At 37.6% G+C, this 23,703-nt stretch overlaps 1 protein-coding gene across 1 annotated transcript in view; it reads left to right on the top strand.

Moving 5' to 3' along the window:
• naa15b (N-alpha-acetyltransferase 15, NatA auxiliary subunit b) overlaps positions 1 to 23,703 on the top strand; it is a 55,810-nt gene that overhangs the window by 27,392 nt on the left and 4,715 nt on the right. The window contains exons 4-17 of the mRNA XM_062026727.1: positions 1,122 to 1,279; positions 1,386 to 1,520; positions 2,084 to 2,237; positions 2,508 to 2,627; positions 4,904 to 4,999; positions 6,958 to 7,064; positions 7,566 to 7,638; positions 7,871 to 8,040; positions 8,122 to 8,274; positions 9,481 to 9,609; positions 9,685 to 9,898; positions 15,409 to 15,602; positions 15,675 to 15,783; positions 20,961 to 21,059. Of these exons, the coding sequence (XP_061882711.1) occupies positions 1,122 to 1,279; positions 1,386 to 1,520; positions 2,084 to 2,237; positions 2,508 to 2,627; positions 4,904 to 4,999; positions 6,958 to 7,064; positions 7,566 to 7,638; positions 7,871 to 8,040; positions 8,122 to 8,274; positions 9,481 to 9,609; positions 9,685 to 9,898; positions 15,409 to 15,602; positions 15,675 to 15,783; positions 20,961 to 21,059 (1,911 nt within the window). The remainder of the gene's footprint in view (positions 1 to 1,121; positions 1,280 to 1,385; positions 1,521 to 2,083; positions 2,238 to 2,507; positions 2,628 to 4,903; positions 5,000 to 6,957; positions 7,065 to 7,565; positions 7,639 to 7,870; positions 8,041 to 8,121; positions 8,275 to 9,480; positions 9,610 to 9,684; positions 9,899 to 15,408; positions 15,603 to 15,674; positions 15,784 to 20,960; positions 21,060 to 23,703) is intronic.

The following is a 23,703-nucleotide window of genomic DNA, read 5'->3' as shown; positions in this document are numbered from 1 at the left end:
AAGAGCATAGGACGTGATTCATTTTTGGCTTGAAGGGGATGGAAAACGCATCATTCATTCAAAGTTATTACATTTTGTGTATGCTAATGTTTCTCGTAGTATTTCCTCTCTTTGATGAAATATCTACTTTACAAGTATTGCAATTTGCCCTGTTGTGATCCTGTCTCTTGAATAACTCTCCAGCGTTTGTGGGACCCGGGTTCTCAACAAGTTCCTAGACCAGGCTGGTTACATTTGTATGTATAATGTCTTACATTATAGTGAAAATGGAAGTTCTTTAGCAAGAAGAGGTGTGTTGGCATCTTTAGTTTTTTGTGTGGAGTTTGCAGGTTCTGTCTGTTTTCTGGCATTTTTCTAAAGTCTAAAAACATGTATGTTTGGGTTTAAATGCTTCTGTCTCTGTCTGCCTTTTATTGGGATGTAGACCTCTGCCACCCCAAGCCAGTTGGGATAAACTCCAGCTTCTCCATGACTGAACAGGAGAAGAGCTGTTAGACGATCAATAATACTTCTAGTCAAAACGGAACCATACTTATAAATACTGTAACTAGAGACAAAATATCTGCTTCGGTTTGTGATTTTTGACATGAGCTGTTTTTTGCTCTAGTCTTCAAGCCACAAAACATTGTGTTACTGGACACGCTGTCTGAGCGCGCTTGTCTCTGTGGAGTACAGTCAGTACATCTACTTTTTAGCTCTTTCCCTTCTGACTCCTACTCCATATCAGACAGAACCATGCTTCAACACAAAACTGGCATTAAGTGACGGTGCCTAAGGGTTTAATATACTGTTATCATTAATACTGGTATCATATGTATATTTATTGTATCTTATAATGTAGTTCTGTTGTAGTTAAGTTTTATAAAAAAAAGTCGATACCGATAACGTCAAAATACCAAATATGGGCACCGATAATCGGTCAATCTCTACAGTAAATTACCATTACTAGACTCATAATAATATTTCTAATTATGCCAGGTATTATTACTGGTCTATTTTAATGCAGCCTTATTAGTGGATTGTGAGTATAACTGACTTTGCTCGACTTGATCAATTTCCATACTATTTGCCTAATGGATTGGAGTGAATCGTTGTGTTTCTTAAGTCCCCGTACCTCTCAGGCTGGCACGTATACGGTTTACTGCAGCGCTCAGATAAGAAGTATGACGAGGCCATCAAGTGTTACCGAAATGCACTGAAGTGGGACAAGGACAACCTGCAGATCCTACGAGACTTGTCTCTGCTGCAGATCCAGATGAGAGACCTGGAAGGCTACCGGGTGAGCACAAACATAAGCAACATAAACCTAATTGCTCTCCAATGAATTTTGAGTGAAAAGTCAAAATGTAATTGGAGCTGTGCTATATTATTTCATGTTCTTGTAGGAGACAAGGTACCAGTTGTTGCAGCTGCGTCCCGCTCAGCGAGCTTCCTGGATCGGCTATGCCATTGCCTATCACCTCTTGGAAGACTATGAAATGGCAGCAAAGATCATTGAAGAGTTCAGGAAAACACAACAGGTTGGACACCAATATATTTTTAAAGTATGACTACCAGCATGCCATTCCATGAATATGTTAATTTATGTTTTTATTCTAATGTGAGAATTTGTTGAGTGTCCTGATCTTTCACATTATGTATGTATTGTATCAAGAAAGCAACTAATATGCTGCATGAGTTTTCCCTAATGTATCATTGGGACAGCAACATATAGAGATTGCCCCATTGGATACAATTTGATTGTCTGTAACTGTTTGTTTTCATCTGAGTTCTTTCAGTGTGCATATTGTACTTGAAGCTTTCTCATGTTTGTTTTTGTTTCTGGGCTGTGCGTTTATTGGCTCTATTCAGTTCAACGCCAATTCTTCTATTTAGGTAAAATATTCCGGGTAATATTTTATTTAAATTAATTGCCCTTTCCTTGCGTTTCCTACACACTGTACAACTACTAATTTCACCACCTGAAATTATACTAAGAGTTATGCGGTTTCTTGGAACTTTTGTCCTCAGAGGTCACTTTGGCTTGTGGAAAATAATCACCACTATCTCTTGCTGTTTTCTATATCAAATGACGTGCATCCAGACATCTCCTGACAAGGTGGACTACGAGTACAGTGAGTTGCTGCTTTACCAGAACCAGGTGCTGAGAGAGGCAGGTCTTTACAAGGAGGCCCTGGAGCATCTTTCCAACTATGAAAAGCAAATCTGTGACAAACTGGCAGTCGAGGAGACACGAGGTGTGTTAAGTCTCAGTGTGTCTCACTGACACTGTAACTTTTTTCCACATTGAACTATGAAACCAATGAAAGTTGAAATTTTTTGGCATAGTGTAAGCAGGTAACTTTTCTGTATGGTTTGGTACAGGCTATATTATTTAATGGTTAAGGTGTGTGGCTATGGAAAGTTTTGCATTACGATACCGCATAATACATATAATGTAATCTACAAATGCATCACTGAGAATCAGTTGAACTCTGTGTTCATTTGATAATGTCTTATTTATTTAGGAGAGTTGCTGTTGAAGTTGGAGCGCCTGAATGAGGCAACGGATGTCTACCATCGCCTGCAAGAGAGGAACCCAGAAAACTGGTCCTATTACCACGGCATGGAGAATGCCCTAAAGCCAAGTAAAATATGTTGTCCTTCTTATGTAAAACACACATATTGTGGTTCTAAAAAAATATTATCTTATCCAGAGATGCATCTATTCACAGGTTCCAAGTCCCGTAGGTCAAATGGCAAAAAAATATGAATAATCAATTTTAAAAAAAGAAATCCCCTTTTTTCATAGTCTTAATGCTATAAAATGCATTTCATAGTTCTAGACACATTTAAAATTCACTTACACACATTCGAAAACAAAGACAAACAGTACAGTGATCCCCACAAAATCCCACTCTATTTGTGGTGTTGAGGGTTTGGCCATGGGTGTGGTCAGTGGCGTGACCAGGGGGCCATATCAAAGATGACATGATCATATAATTGACTGTGGCTTGTGTAGTTGTTTAAACAGGCTCAAACTGTATATTTATTTTTATTTTTACGTAGTATATGTATTATCACCGGGCTTAAAATCCCAAAACGAACATTTTCAATTTCCTAAATCAATTTGATTTTGATTTATAAGGTTCAAAATCAAAAATCACGGCTTGATTTGATATGCACTTAAATAATAATGTCTTAAATTTGTTATGAAATTAAAAAGAAATATCTTCACCATAAACAACTTGGGTAAACTTTCTCCAAAGTCTTAAAATTATGACATAACTGAATTGCAAGTGATAGTTTATTTTATTACAACATTTAATCACTGCAAATGGCATTAAGGTATTGTTCCTTCAAATGTGAAATAATGCCAAATTTGTAAATTATTTTCCTAGAGGCCCTTGTTAGTACAGTCAGACAGGATGTAACACACAGCGATTTTATTGTAAATGCGGGAAGTATGCTCTTGGTTTTTCTGGCACATTTGACACTGCTTTGTTTAGGGAGGTTTGTAAACAAAAGTCGCTTCCTAAGTACAGCTGCCGTCCTTTTTTTAATAATGATATTGCATCACATCAGCAATTATCTTATAAGATTTGCTGAGATAGGCCCCAGCGCCGCCTGCGACCCCGAGAGGGACAAACGGTAGAAAATGGATGGATGAATGGATTTTCAGTTATATATACAGCATAATTAATAACAACAGTTTCAGTCAGAGATTTATGATGCATGATCATGAGTATGGTTCACTTTGAGCATCTGAAGAAGTAGCTTGAAGCTGGCAAGAGCATTGTAAATCTTTGCCAACAGAAGTTGCTATGGCCTTTTTTACTCTATCTTCGTGGCCTCAATCCCTCACTTGTTGTTGTTGTTCAAGCGCAAGACGGCGGTGTGGGTGTAATCGATATCATACCTTGTGAATTGATATTGCAAAATTTTAAGTGTTTTTGTTTACGCAGCCCTAGTAAAAATTAATTGTGTGACTTGTAATGAACCCTCCTGATTGTTATTGGGATGAACCACCAGATAGTACTAGACAATTCTTGGGTTTGCAACCAGCCCCCCTCTAGAGACCCGTCTTATAATTTAGAATGTAAATATATCCATCCATCCATTTTCTACCGCTTGTCGCGGGGGGTGCTGGAGCCAATCTCAGCTGCATAGAATTTATAGTTCAAAAACTCACACTAACATGAATTATTATTATAGTTGTTGTATTGCATTCTATACTAAAACATATCTCATTAAAAAAAACTGTTTTAGTTAACCTTAAAAACAAAAGTTGAATATATGTAACACCATGCATCGTCCAGAGGAAAAGCCAGGTCTGTGTTGGCTTTTCAAATCTATGATGTGCATCTTGGTGTAAGTTGGCCACTTGATGGTACTGTTAGCTCACCTTTCCTCATCTTTTCTTTCTCTATAACCAAACTACTGTCCATGTTTTGATTGATGATAGATTGAGGTTTTTTAATATAGAATGGTGAAAGGTGGTGTTATGTTTCATTGCCTGTTTACTCTTGCTTTTATAGCGGCTCCCCTCCTTTGCAGTAAGGGCTTACAAATTAGAAATAACGTAATGGCAAAATAATGATGAATGCTGTGATCACAAATTTGATTTTACTTGACCGATTTTCACTATTCGAAGACTCTTTTGAGACATTTTACCTGAGTTGAAAGTTGAAATCATCATGCTAGGCCGCCTATTATGCTGAACATGCATTTCTCGCTCCTAAAGTTAGGTTACCCTAAGAAAAGCTAATTATTTACAATTAAAAGTAGAGAAAATAAATCTGCTAATATATGCACACAGCAAATGCCAACCACAAATAGGTGGGGATCTACTGTGTACGAAATATAGTAAAAGTAGTCTTTCCTGCTTGTTGAAGTAGCTTTCCTGTGTTTTCCTTTTCTTTAGGTAGTGTGGAGGAACGATTTAGGGTCTATGAGGATGCCTGGGAGAAGTTTCCTAAAGGACTGGTTCCTCGCCGACTGCCCCTCAACTTTCTTACTGGTAGGACCAACATTGCAACTTCTAGTGAAAAAGAACAAGCAGATCATTTTAGTTTATTTAGTCATTGTTGATTAGAGATGTAACGATAATGTAGATATTGCGGTTTCAAAATCCTCACAATAATTCCGTGACTTGTGGCTGTATTTATCGAAAACTTAGTTTTTACTGGCACTTTTGCGTTTGCCGGTCTGAAAATAAACAACATATCCTCTGTGCAACGCGAGACAAACAAAGTGGGGTTGTGTAACGCCGTAAAGCGGAGAATATGAGGAAGCGTGCGAAAGAAGTGTGTCCATAGTAGAGAAGAGGACCTGTATCTTTCAGACATTTCCTGAAAATGTAATCAAAATCAGTTCATAACTTTTTTAAGTTATGTTGCTAACAAATAGACAAACAAACCCTGCCAAAAATATAACCTCTTTGGCAGCGGTAACAAAGTTTGCGTACTGCAAAGCAAAGCGTGCCACCTTTGTCTCGAGCGTTTTTTATTCAGCACACCATGCTTGTAATTACAACTACATACACTGTCGAGCTAGCTGTCAAACAAAACATGAAATGTGGGCTAATAATTTCCAGATACTGCATTATGATTGTTCATGTTTTTCAGTCAGTGCAGATTGGTGCCCTATCGCATTGTGTTGTGCATTACAAACTCATAAGCGATTCAGCTACTCATGCAAAAGCTATCTTACGGCTAATGCCGTCGCATGCCATTTCAAGACGATGTACACTAGGTAAACAGTTTCTCAGTGTTTGCTCTTACAAAAACATTTTGCTACAGCTTGGTTATTATACAACTTACGGAACGTTAAGTATTGTTGGCGGGTTTGGATGCATTTTCAAAGTGATTTAGAGGCAGAATGGATTGCTCCCATTAGCTGCATTGCCAGTCACCAAGAACGAGCCAATTTTTACAAATTAGAATGCAACAATAAAAAAAACTTTTCGTCTTGTCTCTCAACTTATTGCCTCTCTGATCGATAGGAAAAATTCCACCCAAAAAGTGCAGTTCCACTTTAAGTTATCGTGCTAACAAACGGGGGAAAAACCTGCCAAAAAAATACCCTCATTGGCTGCAGTAATAAAGTCTGCGTACTGCAAAGCGAAGACTGCTACCTTCGTATTAAGCATTTCCAAGCCAACACCACCGGGCGGAAAAGCGCCAGCTTGGAGCGTGTACACTGCACACTATTACAAGAGTAATATGAGAAACTACTCAACATCAATCTCTGAGGCATTTACAATATTAAATGTTAGGTTGTCAGTTGAGAAACCGCATTTTCCGAACTGATATAAAAATAAGTCCACTGCAGAAGACATACGTTTTTTTATATATACAGGCGTCGTCAAAAGTTTACATACACTTGTAAAGAACATAATGTCATGGCTGTCTTGAGTTTCCAATAATTTCTACAACACCTATTTTTTTGTGATCGAGTGATTGAAGCACATACTTGTTGGTCACAAAAAACATTCATGAAGTTTGACTCTTTTATGAATGTATTATGGGTCTACTGAAAACGTGACCAAATCTGCTGGGTCAAAAGTATACAGACAGCAATGTTAATATTTGGTTACATGTCCCTTGGCAAGTTTCACTGCAATAAGGCGCTTTTGGTAGCCATCCAAAAATAAGAGTTGTAGTAATTATTGGAAACTCAAGACAGCCATGACATTATGTTCTTTACAAGTGGATGTTCCAGCAAAATGTGTTGCCCTTAAAAATACATGTTTGTAAGAAATTTGATTTAAACATGTCGGTATTATGTTTGTGTTCAATTAAGTGTGTTTTTGGACAATAACATAATATTGTACCATGGCCTTGATACCGTGACAGTATCGTACTGTAAGATTTTGATATCGTTACATCTCTTTTGTTAATAATTGTTAGAACACATTAACTCTATTTGCTTTTTTTTTCTCCATATTCCTCATCTCACTTTGTCTTCATCCATTAGGTGAGAAATTCCGAGATTGTCTGGACCGGTACCTGAGAATGAACTTCAGTAAAGGATGTCCGCCTGTCTTCACCACATTAAAGTCTCTCTACAACGACAAAGAAAAGGTGACTGCAGAGACCAATGTCTAAACCACACAAATGCAGACCTGCCAACTTGTACAAGAGGTCATCAGGTTACCAACGAGTTCCGCCCCTAAACAATGATGTAAATCACATTTAAGTACAAGTCAGACAGTGGAATACTTTGCAGCTGTCCAAATATGCATTTTACTGCATTTTGCCAGTATGGGGTTCAGTTCCTGACACCTGGATTATGGTCCTGTGTCAAGGCAGCAACATACTGGCTCATTCCTCTCTATTGCGTGACGTGCGCTTGCAAAAAAATGTACCTCGCATTACAGCGACGCCTACCGGAGAGGCTGTGATTGGTCGGCTTGTAGAACGTGGGGGCAGGACAGTGGAATACAATGTAAAAAATATATACCATTTTCTTCAACACTGGCAGTTCTGCAAATGTCAATTTGTACAGAACACATATTACTCCAATTATATCAAAGTGAGTCATTTGACAACATTTACTCTCATTGTGCAACTTTCCCTTTACAGGTGTCAATTATAGAAGAGTTGGTGGTTGGGTTTGAGACCTCGTTAAAAAGCTCCAGACTGTTCAGCCAAAATGGTAAGAACTACCAGTGATGGGAATGATCATCTATACTACCAGTGATGGTAATGATCATCCATGGCCAGTCAGCAACATTACCCACGGTCATATGTAATTCATATGCAAGTTATTTGATAGATAAACCTAATATGCAAAGTACAAGTATTGTAGTGGTCAAATTGCATTTGTTCTTGCAGTCTGATGTGTATGAATGTCAAGTTGAACATATTGTTAATTTGAACTGTTGCAGATGAGGGTAAAGAGGAGCCACCTACCACATTGCTGTGGGTGCAGTACTTCCTGGCTCAGCATTACGACATGGTTGGGCAACAGACACTGGCTCTTGACTACATCAATGCAGCCATTGATAGTACGCCAACCCTCATTGAACTCTTCCTTATCAAAGCCAAGATTTACAAGGTAGCCTGTGCTGCTTAATTGCACATTTCCCAACCTATATTTGAAAATAGTTCAGGTACTGAGCTTTTTATCGTCCTGCAGCATGCCGGTAACATCCGAGAGGCTGCTCAGTGGATGGATGAGGCCCAAGCTCTGGATACTGCTGATAGGTTCATCAACTCTAAGTGTGCCAAGTACATGCTGAAGGCCGGCATGGTCAAAGAGGCGGAGGAAATGTGCTCCAAGTTCACAAGGGTGAGAAACTGTGAGAGTGTACACAAAAATACATTCTAAAATTTGCTTTAAACATTTTTTAGCTTAATGATGGCTCTATAAAAACTTCAATTTAAAACAGCTAAATAGTTTCTTCATTATTTTCCAGAAATCTGGCATGCAGGGTTTGTGTCTGAGGTAAAGAAACAAAAATTAGAGAAAACAGTGAACATTTTTATCACAACAGTCTTTTATTTTTATTGTTTTGTCCAATGAATGTGGGTATCGTTTGTATTTTAACAGATATTACTACCAAATTGTTACTTATAATACAGTGCCCAAACCACTACTTAAAAAACGGAAAATATACAAAGGCCTTGTTCACTCTTCAGGTCAATTCTGCTTTGTTGCCCTTATGCGACTTGTATCTGATTTTTTTCATGTCAGTCTGAATAGTGCAATTCCAATTTTTTTTATATCCAACCCAGGTCTCTTTTGTATGTGGATACAAATTGGACATATATCAGGGCGATATGCACATGTTCGAATACAGATTTTAACCCCTTAATTGGCATTTTGCTCCTAAAATAAATCCATCCAAATTTGATCAAACTAGAGTTTGTATACCATGCTTGAAATAAATATGATTGACACGGAAGTGTCACTGATTACTTTGTGCACGCTGAAAGCTGTGTTTGTCCCTCCCTCTAGCACCATGCACAGGGAGGAGCAGGACTAGAACCCTTTGCGCACACACTCGGTCTACAATTTTTTGATATGCTACGAAGTTGATTTAGTAGTACATCATCCATCAGTGGGCAAAGTCAACGTTGAGACATACTTCCAGTGTTTGACAAAATAACTTAAAACAAATGTCACTGAGTGTGTGACATTCAAGCAATTTAATAAACCTGCAGTACCGTAGTTAGCAAAAAAGGAAAAGCTATTTAGATAGCTTATTTTGAAAAGTGCATTCATTTTAGTATTCAAAAAGTGAAACCAATTTCCATAAACAAACTACACACAGAGTAAATTAAAAAATAACATAAAACATATATTTAATAATTTATACCTAACACCTAATTAAAAGCCCAAATGTAGGATCCCAAAAAATGTGAAAAACTGCAAACACTTCAACTGGTCTCTGAGTCTGTATTAAACTCGTAAAATCAAATAAAATATTTGCATTTCCTCATGATTTCTGGTTTGGCCGTAGGAATCCAATGTTATAAATGTTTTTTTTTCTAGGAGGGGGCGTCAGCTGTTGAGAACCTGAATGAGATGCAGTGTATGTGGTTCCAGACAGAGTGTGCACTTGCCTACAAAGCTATGAACAAGTTTGGGGATGCTCTCAAGAAGTGCCATGAAATTGAAAGGGTAGGTTTTACCTAATGGGAATTGCAGACATATTTTTTTACATTATATCTTCTTTTCCTCGCTACCTTTGTTTAGCATTTTGTGGAGATCACGGACGACCAGTTTGATTTTCACACCTACTGCATGAGGAAGATGACGCTGCGCTCGTACGTGGACCTGCTGAAGTTAGAGGATGTGCTCCGCATGCATCCCTTTTACTATAAGGCTGCTGTCACAGCCATCCAGATATACCTGAGCCTTCATGACAATCCTCTTACTGATGACAGCAAGGAACTTCAGGCTGACACGGGTAAAGAAAACAAACTTGTCGTTACAACTTTGTACAGTAGATGGCATTTTAATGCTTTTTCTTAAAGGCCTACTGAAACCCGCTACTACCGACCACGCAGTCTGATAGTTTATATATCAATGATGAAATCTTAACATTGCAACACATGCCAATACGGCCGGGTTAACTTATAAAGTGCAATTTTAAATTTCCCGCTAAACTTCCGGTTGGAAACGTCTATGTATGATGACGTATGCGCGTGACGTCACGACGGCAACGGAAGTATTCGTACCCAATGTGTCACCATACAAACTGCTCTGTTTTCATCGAACAATTCCACAGTATTCTGGACATCTGTGTTGGTGAATCTTTTGCAATTTGTTTAATGGACAATGGAGACTGCAAATAAGAAAGTTGTAGGTGCGATCGGTGTATTAGCAGCGGACTACAGCAACACAATTAGGAGGTTGTGTTGTGTTTGAGCTGGATAGCAGACGCACTACCGTGAGTACAGCTTTGGCTTCCAAACATTTGATCGCTTGCCCGTACGTGCGTGTCGCTATGTGCATGTCACGTACGTAACTTTGGGGAAATATATGTTTGTTGGCGACTCTGATGGCGGCCGGGGTGTCGTCGAAAGCTACAACGCCCGCCGCCGCTCCGTAGTTAGCTTCAATTGTTAAGCTTCGCCAAGCTGGAAATTATTAACCGTGTATTTACATGTTCATGGTTTAATAGTATTGTTGATCTTCTGTCTATCCTTCCAGTCAGGGTTTTTTAAAATTTTGTTTCTATCTGCATTTGAGCCTGATGCTATCACGTTAGCTCCGTAGCTAAGTTAGCTTCAATTGTTAACTTCGCCAAGCTGGAAATTATTAACCGTGTATTTACATGTTGATGGTTTAATAGTATTGTTGATCTTCTGTCTATCCTTCCAGTCAGGGTTTTTTTAAATTTTGTTTCTATCTGCATTTGAGCCCGATGCTATCACGTTAGCTCCGTAGCTAAAGTGTGTCAACGATGTATTGTCGTGGAGATAAAAGTCACTGTGAATGTCCATTTCGTGTTCTCGACTCTCATTTTCAAGAAGATATAGTATCCGACGTGGTTTAAAATACAAATCCGTGATCCACAATAAAAAAAGGAGAGTGTGTGGAATCCAATGAGACCTTGTACCTAAGTTACTGTCAGAGCGAAAAAAGATACACCCTGCACTGCCTCTCTAGTCCTTCACTCTAACGTACCTCATCCACGAATCTTTCATCCTCGCTCAAATTAATGGGGTAATCGTCACTTTCTCGGTCCGAATCTCTCTCGCTCCATTGTAAACAACGGGGAATTGTGAGGAATCCTTCCTCCTGTGACATCACGCTACTTCCGGTATAGGCAAGGCTTTTTTTTATCAGCGACCGAAAGTTGCGAACTTTATCGTCGTTGTTCTATACTAAATCCTTTCAGCAAAAATATGGCAATATCGCGAAATGATCAAGTATGACACAGAATGGATCTGCTATCCCCGTTTAAATAAAAAAAATTAATTTCAGTAGGCCTTTAAACCACACCTGGTCTACCAGAGAATAAGACAGAGCAAGAGGGATCAGTGTTGCTAACTTAGCGATTTTGTTGCTATCGTTAGCGAATATTCAGACAATCCGATATTGATTTCAGATATCAGTCCCAAAATAACAAACCTGTGTGCATCATTCAGCTTACTGGAGGGTTCTCCCCGGATTGCCAATATACATGTGGCGATGGGGGCATGGCTCATCGCGTCGCCAATATTACAAATTATATATGGTGCCATGATTAATCTCCCCAATGATGCATACATATTTTCTTTAAAAAGGCCAAACAAATTCCTAGGTGTGTGTGTGTGTGTGTGTGTATATATTTATATATGTGTTGGTATATATATATATATATATATATATATATATATATATATATATATATATATATATATATGTATGTATGTATGACATATATATGTATGACATATATTAGTGTATTATATATATAGGAGTGTGGGAAAAAATCGATTCTAATTCGAATCGCGATTCTCACGTTGTGCGATTCAGAATCGATTCTCATTTTTAAAAAATCGATATATATTTTTTTAACTATTTAAAACATTTTTTTATTTTTATTTTTTTTGGTTATTTTTTTTATTAATCAATCCAACAAAACAATACACAGCAATACCATAACAATGCAATCCAATTCCAAAACCAAACCCGACCCAGCAACACTCAGAACTGCAATAAACAGAGCAATTGAGAGGAGACACAAACACGACACAGAACAAACCCAAAGTAGTGAAACAAAAATTAATATGATCAACAACAGTATCAATATTAGTTACAATTTCAACATAGCAGTGATTAAAAATCCCTCATTGACATCATCATTAGACATTTATCAAAAATAAGAAAAATTAACAATAGTGTCACAGTGTCTCTCTCTCTCTCTCTCTCTCTCTCTCTCTCTCTCTCTCTCTCTCTGTGTCTCTCTCTGTCTCTCTCTCTCTCTCTCTCATTAATTAATTAATTAATTAAATCAGATTAATCTCATTTTGTAATTTAGATTAAGACCCTGATATGTGTACACAAATGCAATGTTATTGTTACAGCCTTTTACTTAGGAACCTTTTACTTCAATGTATGTCATTTATTTGCACAAAACCTGGTAACAGTTTTATCCAAAGTTCTTTCAGGCTGTATTTTGCAGAGTCTCCTTACTCATTTTCGTACATACATATACATTGATCGGATCACTGGCCGTCTAGCGGTTAGGGTAAAATAGCTTTTACTGTCAAAATAAATTGCATGATTAATCTAAGTGTGTAAATTATTAATGCAATAATTGTGATTATTCACATGAGGTAATTTGTTAATTTTGACAGCCGTAGTATTACAATTTGTAAAATGTAACACAGACTGCACTGTATTCTGACCTCTCTGAATGTTGGAATTTAGTTTGCCAAATATGTAAACAGTCCTTTGAATTAGTGATTGAAAAATTAAACTTCAGGTGGTTTATTGATATTCTCCACAATGAAATCCCTGTGAAACTAAGCACACAAAGGAACAGATGAAGTGCCCATGCATGTAGGAATCATTAATAATACAGTTTGGAATAAACTTAAAAAAGCAATACAATTTTACAGGATGATGGTTGGCTCTAATGCCTCTAGCTTAATGCTGACATACAATGGACCAGCTCATTGACAATCCCAAATTAGCATGACCACACTCAGGGCACATAGAGTGGGGCAAAAAAGTATTTAGTCAGCCACCCATTGACAATCAATGGGTGGCTGACTAAATACTTTTTTGCCCCACTGTATATAGACATTAGAGGTGGGGGAAATAATGGTAAATGGGTTATACATGTATAGCGCTTTTCTACCTTCAAGGTACTTCAAGCGCTTTGACACTATTTCCACATTCACCCATTCACACATTGACTGTGGGAGCTGCCATGCAAGGCCCTAACAACGACCCATCAGGAGCAAGGGTGAAGTGTCCTGCTCAAGGACACAACGGATTACCAACCAAGCCATGCCGTCCTTCGTAATTGATTCTTAGATGCATAGCAATTCGGACATGGACGATTATAGAATCGGTTAGTAAACGTCAATAATCGATTATTTATTGTAAATAAAGTAATGCAGACAGTTCTAAACTGGCTGACTGCAGCGAGCCACCTCACCGAGAGATCCGACCAGCTCCTTTATTATAGGGCACTTATGGTTCAGTTTTGCACACATTTTTACCAATTTAAAACGTGGGAATTAATTTCTTATTCCAAATGAACAGGGGGTTTTTTAAAGTTGCAAGTGATAAGTGCTTATTGAGTGACATAAGAAATGTAAAACTGCATCAACATACATAAATTAAAGATGCATCAATAATTGATTTTTAATAATCGAATCAAATCTTGAGGTGCCCAAATATTCCCACCTCTAATAGACATACAATCCTTCACATTCATATTCAAACCTATGAAAAATTTAGATTCTCCAATTAGCCTAACATGCATGTTTTGGTAATTTGAGAGGATGCGGGAGTACCCAGAGAAAACACACACGCATTGGGGTTCTCCCACACAGATGTCCAAACAGAGGTTTGAAGGCGCACACGGCGTAAAGTGGGATGTTACTTTCAGTAGTAATGTCAAAATTTGGGTAGTTTTCACAAGATTGAACAAGAAATGCATTAGCTTGAAATACCTTTTTACTAAACGTGTTTTCTCTCTTTTCTTTTCCCGACGGCCAACTGCGTTTCGCAATCAGCTGTGGCGCTTATGCTGACGGGTGATTCAGATGCAAGTTTTTTTTAAATAAAAGCATTGAAAAACATCTGAAATATCATTAAGCTGTTTTTCTAACTAATTATGGCTGGTAGTGCTTAAATAATAGGTTGTATTCACTTGACGGCTCATTAACTATGCAAGGCTCGAAGTGGTGTGCCAGGAACCGTCTGTTGTCATAGCATTCTGGGTGGCATTTTGATTTCTCGAAGAAAAATGTCCCATGCTCGCGTCGTTTTAGACTGTTAAAAGGATAAAAGTGACTAGGAAAGCAGGACCTGAGTAAAAGGCTCCGCCTCTGCTACAAAGTTTGCAAACAGAGGGGTACATAAATTGAGGTTCCACTGTATATTACTTCAATTTGTTTTCATGTTTAAAAAAAACAACCCTCATTTTTAAGGTGTTACTGCTTTTGTTGTGGCGGTGCACCACAATCAACTACATTTAGGGGAAACCCTGCAGTGCATTATGAACTTACCTTGATGAATGAATGCGGCCTGTAGGTGTCACCAAAAATATTTACCACTCCACCTCAACTTCTTCATACCTACCATTGTTCTCTGTTTAGCTAATTTTACTTGATCAAACCTTTTCTAACATTCCACACTTATAATAATAAATGTATATATGATTTTTGCTGATATTGTTTCGGATCAATATTGTTATCGGACAATATTTAAGGATCCAATAATGACAGTGAGTGTAATTCAGACCTTTTGAGATTCTGTTTTTCAAATGGTGCAACTTTGGCTTATATTGGCCTTTTTGGAGGTTAACATGAAATCATGTATCTCTTTTCTCAACAAGCAGCAGGTGTTGCTGTCTCCATGAATTGATTAAACAAGTTGAAAAACTTATTCGGTGTTACCGTTTAGTGGTCAATTGTACGGAATATGTACTGTACTGTGCAATCTACTAATAAAGTTTCAATCAATCAATCCTACAATGTCATGGCCAATTATGCATATTAAATTATGTCACAGCCCACCGGCACAAATATATTGCAGTCCTGTGGGAAACAAAGAAGACGTTTTCTTAAACAAAAAGAACATTTGCATGCAGTTAAAGTTAAACCAATGATTGTCACACACACACACACACACTAGGTGTGGCGAAATTATTCTCTGCATTTGACCCATCACCCTTGATCACCCCCTGGGAGGTGAGGGGAGCAGTTGTGCTTCTTTCCTACCATCACCCATCTTGGAACTTTCTTGCAGCTAACCTGTCGGACAAAGAGTTGAAGAAGATCAGAAACAAGCAACGGAGAGCCCAGAAGAAGGCTCAGGTGGAGGAGGAAAAGAAGATTGCGGAGAAGGAGAAGCAGTTGAAGAATCAGAAAAAGAAAAAGGAGGATGACGACGAAGAGATTGGAGGCCCGAAAGAGGAGCTCATTCCTGACAAATTGGTCAAGGTTTGTTAGAGATATTAAAGATGGCCAAGTAGGTCAAGGTGGTGTTGACTGTTCCTGACATCTTGTTTACAGGTAGAAAATCCACTGGAAGAAGCAGTCAAGTTCCTGATACCTCTCAAACACCTCGTCAAAGATAAAATAGACACACACCTAATGGCATTTGAAATCTACTTCAGAAAAGGTTAGTAGGAAACGAAGAGCTAGAAACTTTGTTTTCATCCAAAGGTGAAAAAGTAGAAAATAAGTGTTATCATATGCAGGAAAATCTGTGAATACTATAGAATAGTCTTAAAGTTTGCTTTTAAACATGTGAATATAAAACAGGCAACACATTGTTTGGATATCATTCAAATGGTTTGTGAAAGTATCGTAACATGAACCAAAAACTATATATCTTCAGTTAAAATTAAAAAAAAAAAAGGCTACAACCTTTTATACAGTAGTACCCTGGTTTTGTACAATTTAACATGCACTGCAGACTCAGTCCCTAAAATAAGCCAGTACTCTGATATAGAAGGTGAGAAACACAATAGAGCTCTGAATGTCACTTGACTAGTTTTGTTTAAATCGCCATGTTGGCAGGAGAAGCAGCAGCTAAGATGAATGCATCAGTGTTAGCTTTAAACCTCCAGAGTTTACTACACATTTTAATCTCACGGCTATTGAACAATAACACAAAACTTAATCCGTTCAGACGTGATTTTTCCGTCCATAGTCGGGAATCTGTCTTTTTTATCTCTGTACAAATATTTTAAAAATATTTTTCGTTTTTTTCTGACCTACTACGGTTTCCCCGTAATGAGTATGGTTTTTGATATTCCAGTGGTAAAAACTACGGGTTTCCATTAAAAATTATTAATTTAAAAATCGAAGCTACATAGCAAAGCAACTTCACGGGCAGGGCACAACATATACGGGAAACATCAATGATGATTGGTTGGTTTACATATATGAAAATCCATGTCTGGTTGGTTGGTTTACTATGATGAGTCACGATTGGTTAAGATTAGGGCAAAACGTTACGGACAGGCCAATCAGAGGCAAGATAGGGCGGGTCATCAAACCAGGAAGGGAACTCACAACAGACACGCACATCCCAATTGACGACAAGGGTGTCGGAGAAGAGAAGAGGGAATATATTCAAGCGGGCGATTTATATATTAAAAAATACTAGTGGAATATGGCAGAGGGATTATTTTCCTTAGATTTTTCTTTTAGCAATGTAGACGACGTCCAGGAAACCCACAATGCGTCTACTTGGCCATATTTGGACAAATGTAAGCGTCTGGATAAAACAATGCCCCACACATTCATTTTAGTTGTTTACCTTGTAAGCCCAAATCAAAACTGCTCTCGACATGGAAGATGTGGAATACACATTTAAGAACACACATGATTGTGGCAGATATGTGATGACTTTTGCTACATATAGCCTGTCTAAACTCTACATTTCATCTCCATTGGTGTTTTAGAGCAAGACAATAGCTGACATTTTGTTCATTACTGTTTATATTTTTACATTGAATAGTTTAATCATTTTGAAACAAACGACATGACTGCAATATATTTGTTATTTCATGCTATAAATCACAGATTTATAGCATGATATTCAGATAAAGGAAGTTAGCTAATATAATAAACATTGTTTGTACTCTTTATGATTTTTGCATTTGGAGCAGTTAGAAGTGAAGAGACAGACATTGGCTATAAAATCCAAGGCAAAATCCACTAAAGCAGAATCAAAAAGGAAAATGCAAGCTTCTCAGGAATTTGCCAGAAAAGCTCATGTCAGAGCCATCAAAGCAAACGTGCCAAAGTAATGTGTAAATAACTAGATGAACAATCTGTGGCTGTGAAGTGAACTAGTAAGGTTGTAAATACTGTATAGAGTAGGCTCACCCATGTGGTTCCTTTTGGATGTGAACACAGTAATAGACTGTTACATCCACAGTGCAAGAAGGAACGCTGCCGCTGGTCCTTTCTTGCCAAACCCATAAGACTTTACAACGTACTTATGTAAAAACTTTTTTTGTGTGCAGTACAAATGTTAGTGGGTTTTTTTATCTTTTATCGATACATATTTGTGTGAAATATATAGTATTTATTAATATTTTTTTTGTTTTTCATTACGTTTTATTTCTGCTCCTGTATGTAAAAAAAACGCACTGCAACAATGTAATTTTCCCATTGTGGGATAAATAGTATATCCTATCCAATAACAAAACACTGTATTATGTATATTTTTGAGAATTTTGGGAAGTTTACAAGATACAAATAAACTATAATATATAATGACAGACTTTGAAATGTTAAATGTTATTTTCAAGTTATGATACTACATATCTTGTTAATTTTATTGTTACTTTCAAATGTATTTTTTAATAACAATACACATGGGCTATATTGGGATATTACAAACCACCCGAATAAAAAGTGCAAAGCATCTGAGTATACATGCTGGACCTAATGCACATTATTTAAGACTTAGGCCGAGGTATTTTGCTATAAAAACTAACTTGTCTACATTGTCTGGCTTTAAAGCTGCTCTGTGGCAAGACACAACATTGAACCCTTGTGCTAAAAGCTCTCTCCAAGGGTGAGCGGCTGGCAGGAATACAGAGGTAATGTCTTGCTAAGATGTTAACTCTAGGAAATGTTATGGAGTGTGTCTTCCGCCATGCCAATGGATTGGTTTCACAATCTGCATTTAGTGCTTGCAGGTAACTGTTTAGTTCCACCTCAGCAGCCTGCTGATCTTCAGAAGTAGAGCTAGACCATTGCTTGTTGCCAGGGAATTTGTACCTTGGGTCCAACACTTTAATTGTGTTAATCCATCCTTCTCCACTGAGTTTTGAGGCATAATTTTTTTGCTAGACAACAAGCAGTTGCCTGTGAAATAGTTTTTCTGCTCTTGGAATCTTGCTCGTACCACTCCAATGGCTGCAAAAGATGAGACTATTAGTCCAGTGCTAGTAGCGGCTAAAGTTCTAATGCTACCTGTGCTGGAAGCAATGGAAGGCTGTGCAGACTACTGTCAAATGTTAAGGCTTTCTATATAGACACTTATGTGGTACTTCTTTAAATGATTAAATAAAAACCCTTTGCTGGGTTTTGATGGCATTGACTGCCAACATACCTTGCACATTGGCTTAATTTACTCCATGTCACTTTGGTGATACGGTTGTCGTTACAAGTTTTGACTAAAATAGGAGTTTTCCTGACCACTGATTGTGATCACAGCCACAATACAGCTTGCAAACATATTCGATCTGAACTCTACCCAGCGAGAGGTACGGATATGCTATTATAAGCGAATTGAATGTGCCGCTAGCCGTAAACTAGCTCAAAGTGGTCACCTAGCAACCTGAATCTATAAAATGATCAAACCGTGAAACATTGGACAAACTTTAAGCATGTTTGATCTCACAAAGGATCTACAAAACAGGCTGATACAAATCAGACTGGCGCAAGGTACAATATTTGTTGAATTAAAACTAGTTAGAATTGCTGCTAGCTGCTAAAGCTAACGTTAACGGCTTCAAGTTGGCTGCTTAGCAATGCATAAAGGTAATTGAAGCAAAACTCCCAAACTAGAACCTCCTGGTTCACAGATATAATTTCAAGAAACAGATGATCTGAAAAGTGATGTGGTAGGAAATCTCTGAATGAAGGAAATAATAGATGAAAAATCATCTCTTGGAAACATGCAGGCAGCAGCAAGAACAGATAATAGGGCTCTACAATCATAGATGGATCAAGATAATAGGGCTCTACATCAAAGATGGATCAAGATATTAGGGCTCTACATCAAAGATGGAATAACAAATAGACAACTTGAAAGGCTTTTCTTGAAGACAGAGGTTCAGTGAGGAGGTGAAGATTCTCATAAAGGAACACACAGCAGTGGGAAAAGAGTAAATAGTCCTGCAGGAGGACACCACAGCAGTAAGACATGAGGTGAAAGTCCTACAACAAGGAACAAGAGCAATGATACATGAAACAACAGTAGCAAGACGGGATATGAAATTCCTGCAAGAGGAGAATGCAGCATTGCGCCAACAGTTGCTTCAAAATAACGCCTATCTGCAGAATATCAAAGAAGAGACAGATCAGTTTACATGACAGAATATTTGCACATCACTCCTCGATCCTATGCTAGAGCAGTTGGCAACAGAAGAGAACCAGATAATATGGATGTTGCTTCAACGGAGCAACAGGTGGTCAACTATCTGCAATCAAAGGAAATTGGTGTTGATGTTAATGCCATTGATGCATGCATCCAACTGAGTGGTAGAAACACCACCAGTCATCGTGAAGGTCACCAACAGGAACTCCAAAATAGCACTGCTGAAAGAGAAAGTAGCTAAAGGGTACAAATGTGTATATGAACAAGCACATCACTAAACACAATGCTGACATTAGGAAGCAGGGGGAAATTCAGGGACCTTAGAGCTCTACCTGCAAAATTCACATCAAGCTGAATAAAGATCCAGAAGCAGGAGTACTTGCCCAAGACATCAAAGGATCTGGACAAATATTAAAGTTTACAGCACTTCGACAAAACGAAAACCATAATGGAGTCTGACACAAAACAATAATCTACATTCTCCATCGGCACTACTACGTTCCAAGGCACCATTGTACAAGAATACCTGGATTTAAGATCACATTCATCCACACTAATGGACATTATAATAGCAAGACAAAAAATTGCTGAACAAGAAAATATGAAACTGAGAACCTTTTGCAACATAGATCATAAAAGTCTGGAATTTTAAAAAATTATATAGATCCAGATAAAAAAAAATGTTCTCACTATCAGGAATAATTATTTTGTTATACAGATAAATAATAGCAACATTAACATCGACAACAAACTTGTTGATTGTTCGTTTCAACAGCAGAAGCTTATATGTAAACTACAACAATTTAATTCCTCATAGTATGTATTTTGTATTGTTTTCTGCATGTAAAACAATATTTATTCTTTATAATAAAAAATGTGGTAATACTTCTTGTGTGTCTGGGACTAATTAGATTTACTGGTATATTATTTTCTATGGGAAATATTGTTCTGGTTTTAATACGATTCCACTCTTTGGAACAGATTAACTAAAACCAAGGTATCACTGTATGTTATAATCTTATGCAATTCCAAAAGACATTTCCCCTCTGAATTTAATCTGAAAAGCAGGGGTAAGGTATGTTTGTCTGAGTTCATGCCAGGGATGGAAACATTTGTATACTTTTGATCTACTTTGTTATCAAATCCAAGCTTCTTTTTTTAAAACTACTGTATACAACTCCTTCACTGTCGTAACGTTACACTAAAATCATTTTTATGTGTTGTCTTTTCAGAAAAGTACATGTTGATGCTCCAGTCAGTGAAGAGAGCGTTGGCCATTGACCAGGACCACCCATGGCTACACCAGTGTCTAGTGCGCTTCTTCAAAGGAGGTGAAAACATCTCATCTTGTTTCGCTTTTTCTGCTTTACACAGTAGAACCTGCTTAAAGGGGAAATGCACTTTTTTGGAATTCTGCCATCATTCACAATCTTATGTAAGACAAGAACATGTTTTTATTTTTGTATACATTCTAACTAGTAAATAAACGTGAGCTAAAGTCATCTTACAATGGAGTCAATGAGAGTTGCTCTCTGCATATAGAAAACATCCAAAAACTTCCATCATTTTATATACATGTTGTAAGTATATATGTAATGTAGAAACAGGCACATTCATAACAACATGTAATATTTACTTATTTTCCTCATTTTAAGCATACGGCGGCGCATTAATTTCACAAACGCCACAACGTCCGCTTTTTCCTTTGACATTACTGATTACTACTCACTGCATTCATGAAGCCAACAAACATAATTAAACAATTTGTTGTATAATATCTGCTCTCACTGGGATGAGGAGTGTTAGGATGTTGATATATTCCCATTTAGATTAAGAATGATTCATAATCCTCGCGAAGACCAAAGGTGGGTGGAGCAAAGCGTCTTTTTGGGGGGATTTTACCATTTTAAGTTGGCTGTCAAAGTGTACCAACTTCTCAGTTTATGTCCACATCATTTTACTATCCAGGTGGGAGGCATGATTTATAATCTAGAATAAACTTTTACGAGCTCCAAGGCAAGAAAGCATCTCACCAGCTCATGCTGTCAATACAGCAGCATAAGAAAGTTGCCTCTCTCTGATCAATACGCCGCTAAATGTAGGTCCTTAACGTTAGCACTTATAACAAGAGTATCGCTAATACTTGGCTAATATTCAGGTCACAAAATGTAAATTAAGTATTGTTTTTTGTAGTTTTATTTGAGTTTTATGGTCGAAATGGACGCAACGACATCATGGCTGCTATTGGTTCCATTGTAAGTGAACTTTTATTTACGTTTATTTAAGAGTTAAAATTATTTACTTATTTTTTTTAGACGTGTTCTGGTTTCTCATAAGGATTGTGGTTTATAGGCAACATTTTTTTTAAAATTCCACTTCCCTTAAAGTTGGTCTCGCTTATGCTGACCAACCGTCCAAGTAGGGCTGCCCAATTAATTTAATCTTATTCACAATTTTGGCTGCCGCGATTAAATGAGGGTGATTGTTGGCAATATTAACATTTAAAAATCAAGAGAAAAGCAACAGCAGCTCTTCCTAAAGACGTGTGAAGCAGCACCCACCCACACCAAAAGCCTTTGTCTAGGGCACAGAGCTCCATAACCACTCCGACCACATCGCTGGCTGGCAGTAACTAACTTTTCCTAGGCTGCTATAGCCGGTCACCTTGTTTCACTCCTGTGCTCGGCGTTACATCACTGTTATTAAACAGCGACAGGTGTGGACACATGCACAACACGCTGCTCTGCTTGACTCCCTGGAGTCATACTGGCAGGACTAACAGCTAACCACCATGCTAAATAGAGTCTTAAGACACTTTTCCCTCAAGTGCCAACACAGGTGAGATGTGCTCCCCATTGGAATTCATGCACCCTCTGCATTTGTGCATGTGTATAAATCCAGGGCATTGAAGGCAAACTTTTTTTTACATGAGTACAATAGTTACACTAAATGATACTATATTTTTGTATTTTCTTAATTAATAGCAGGGATGATCTGAACAGGGTTTTATGCTGCTGTTTTGGATCTTCCATTAGCTAAATCCGCCGATACCAATCACATGTATTAACTTAACATTTTTCAGTATATTTATGGTGAGTGCTATTGACGGTGAAACAATATCAACACAATATTTAAACTAGTATTTATTCTCTTTTATTATATACAATTGTTTGATCACATTAAAGTCAACAGTACGCTAACTAAATACAAGTAAAAATTACAACTAAACACAAGTAAAAATTACAATATACTATCATCTAAATACTTTAGTTTTGCCCTCAAAGCCTAGAGGGCGCTAACTTTCCAATGTATTTTACACAATATATCCCGCATTCTTCCGGCTTCTAGGACGTGATGACATAACTACGTACGTACGCATTAGCTTTGGGTGTTGTTAGCTCATAATAGCGATTTGGATTGTTAGTGTTAGCTGTCATTGAATGTACATTTTATGATAACAACATGACTGCAAATTGTTTGTTGCTTCTCTTGGACTGCTATTGTATGTGTGCACGCACTCTCTGCGAAACAAAGTGAGTGACCCCAGTCACCAGTCATTTTATTAAGCCCGTTAAAATATTTTGCTACATAATTACTAATTGTGAAAAAATATAGACTGTTTTAACACAATATAGCCAATGTGTTCTTGTTATAATTTTGAAAAATTCAACAAGTTGCAAACCGCAACTAAACTAGTAACCGCCGCTGTCACTCAAGTGACCAAAAATTAATAAACTATCAGGTACAAGCAAAATTGTCCGATACTGATCGACCCATACCTATTTCATATTCCCTTTTTTCCACTATAAACAATCAAATGTATGATTGGGTCAAGCAAAGGTGTCCAATTGATGACGCGCTGCCAACCACAGATTGTGGCTTTTTTTTATGGCCGTGGAAATAAAAAAATGTGTGTGTGTGTGTGTGTACGTATATATGTGTATGTATGTATGTATATTTATATATGTATGTATG

This window comes from Entelurus aequoreus, linkage group LG18 (assembly GCF_033978785.1).
Source record: "Entelurus aequoreus isolate RoL-2023_Sb linkage group LG18, RoL_Eaeq_v1.1, whole genome shotgun sequence".
Classification (NCBI taxonomy): Eukaryota; Metazoa; Chordata; class Actinopteri; order Syngnathiformes; family Syngnathidae; genus Entelurus; species Entelurus aequoreus.
The sequence above is the reverse complement of the archived record's forward strand: the minus strand, read 5'-3'. Positions and strand labels throughout refer to the sequence as shown.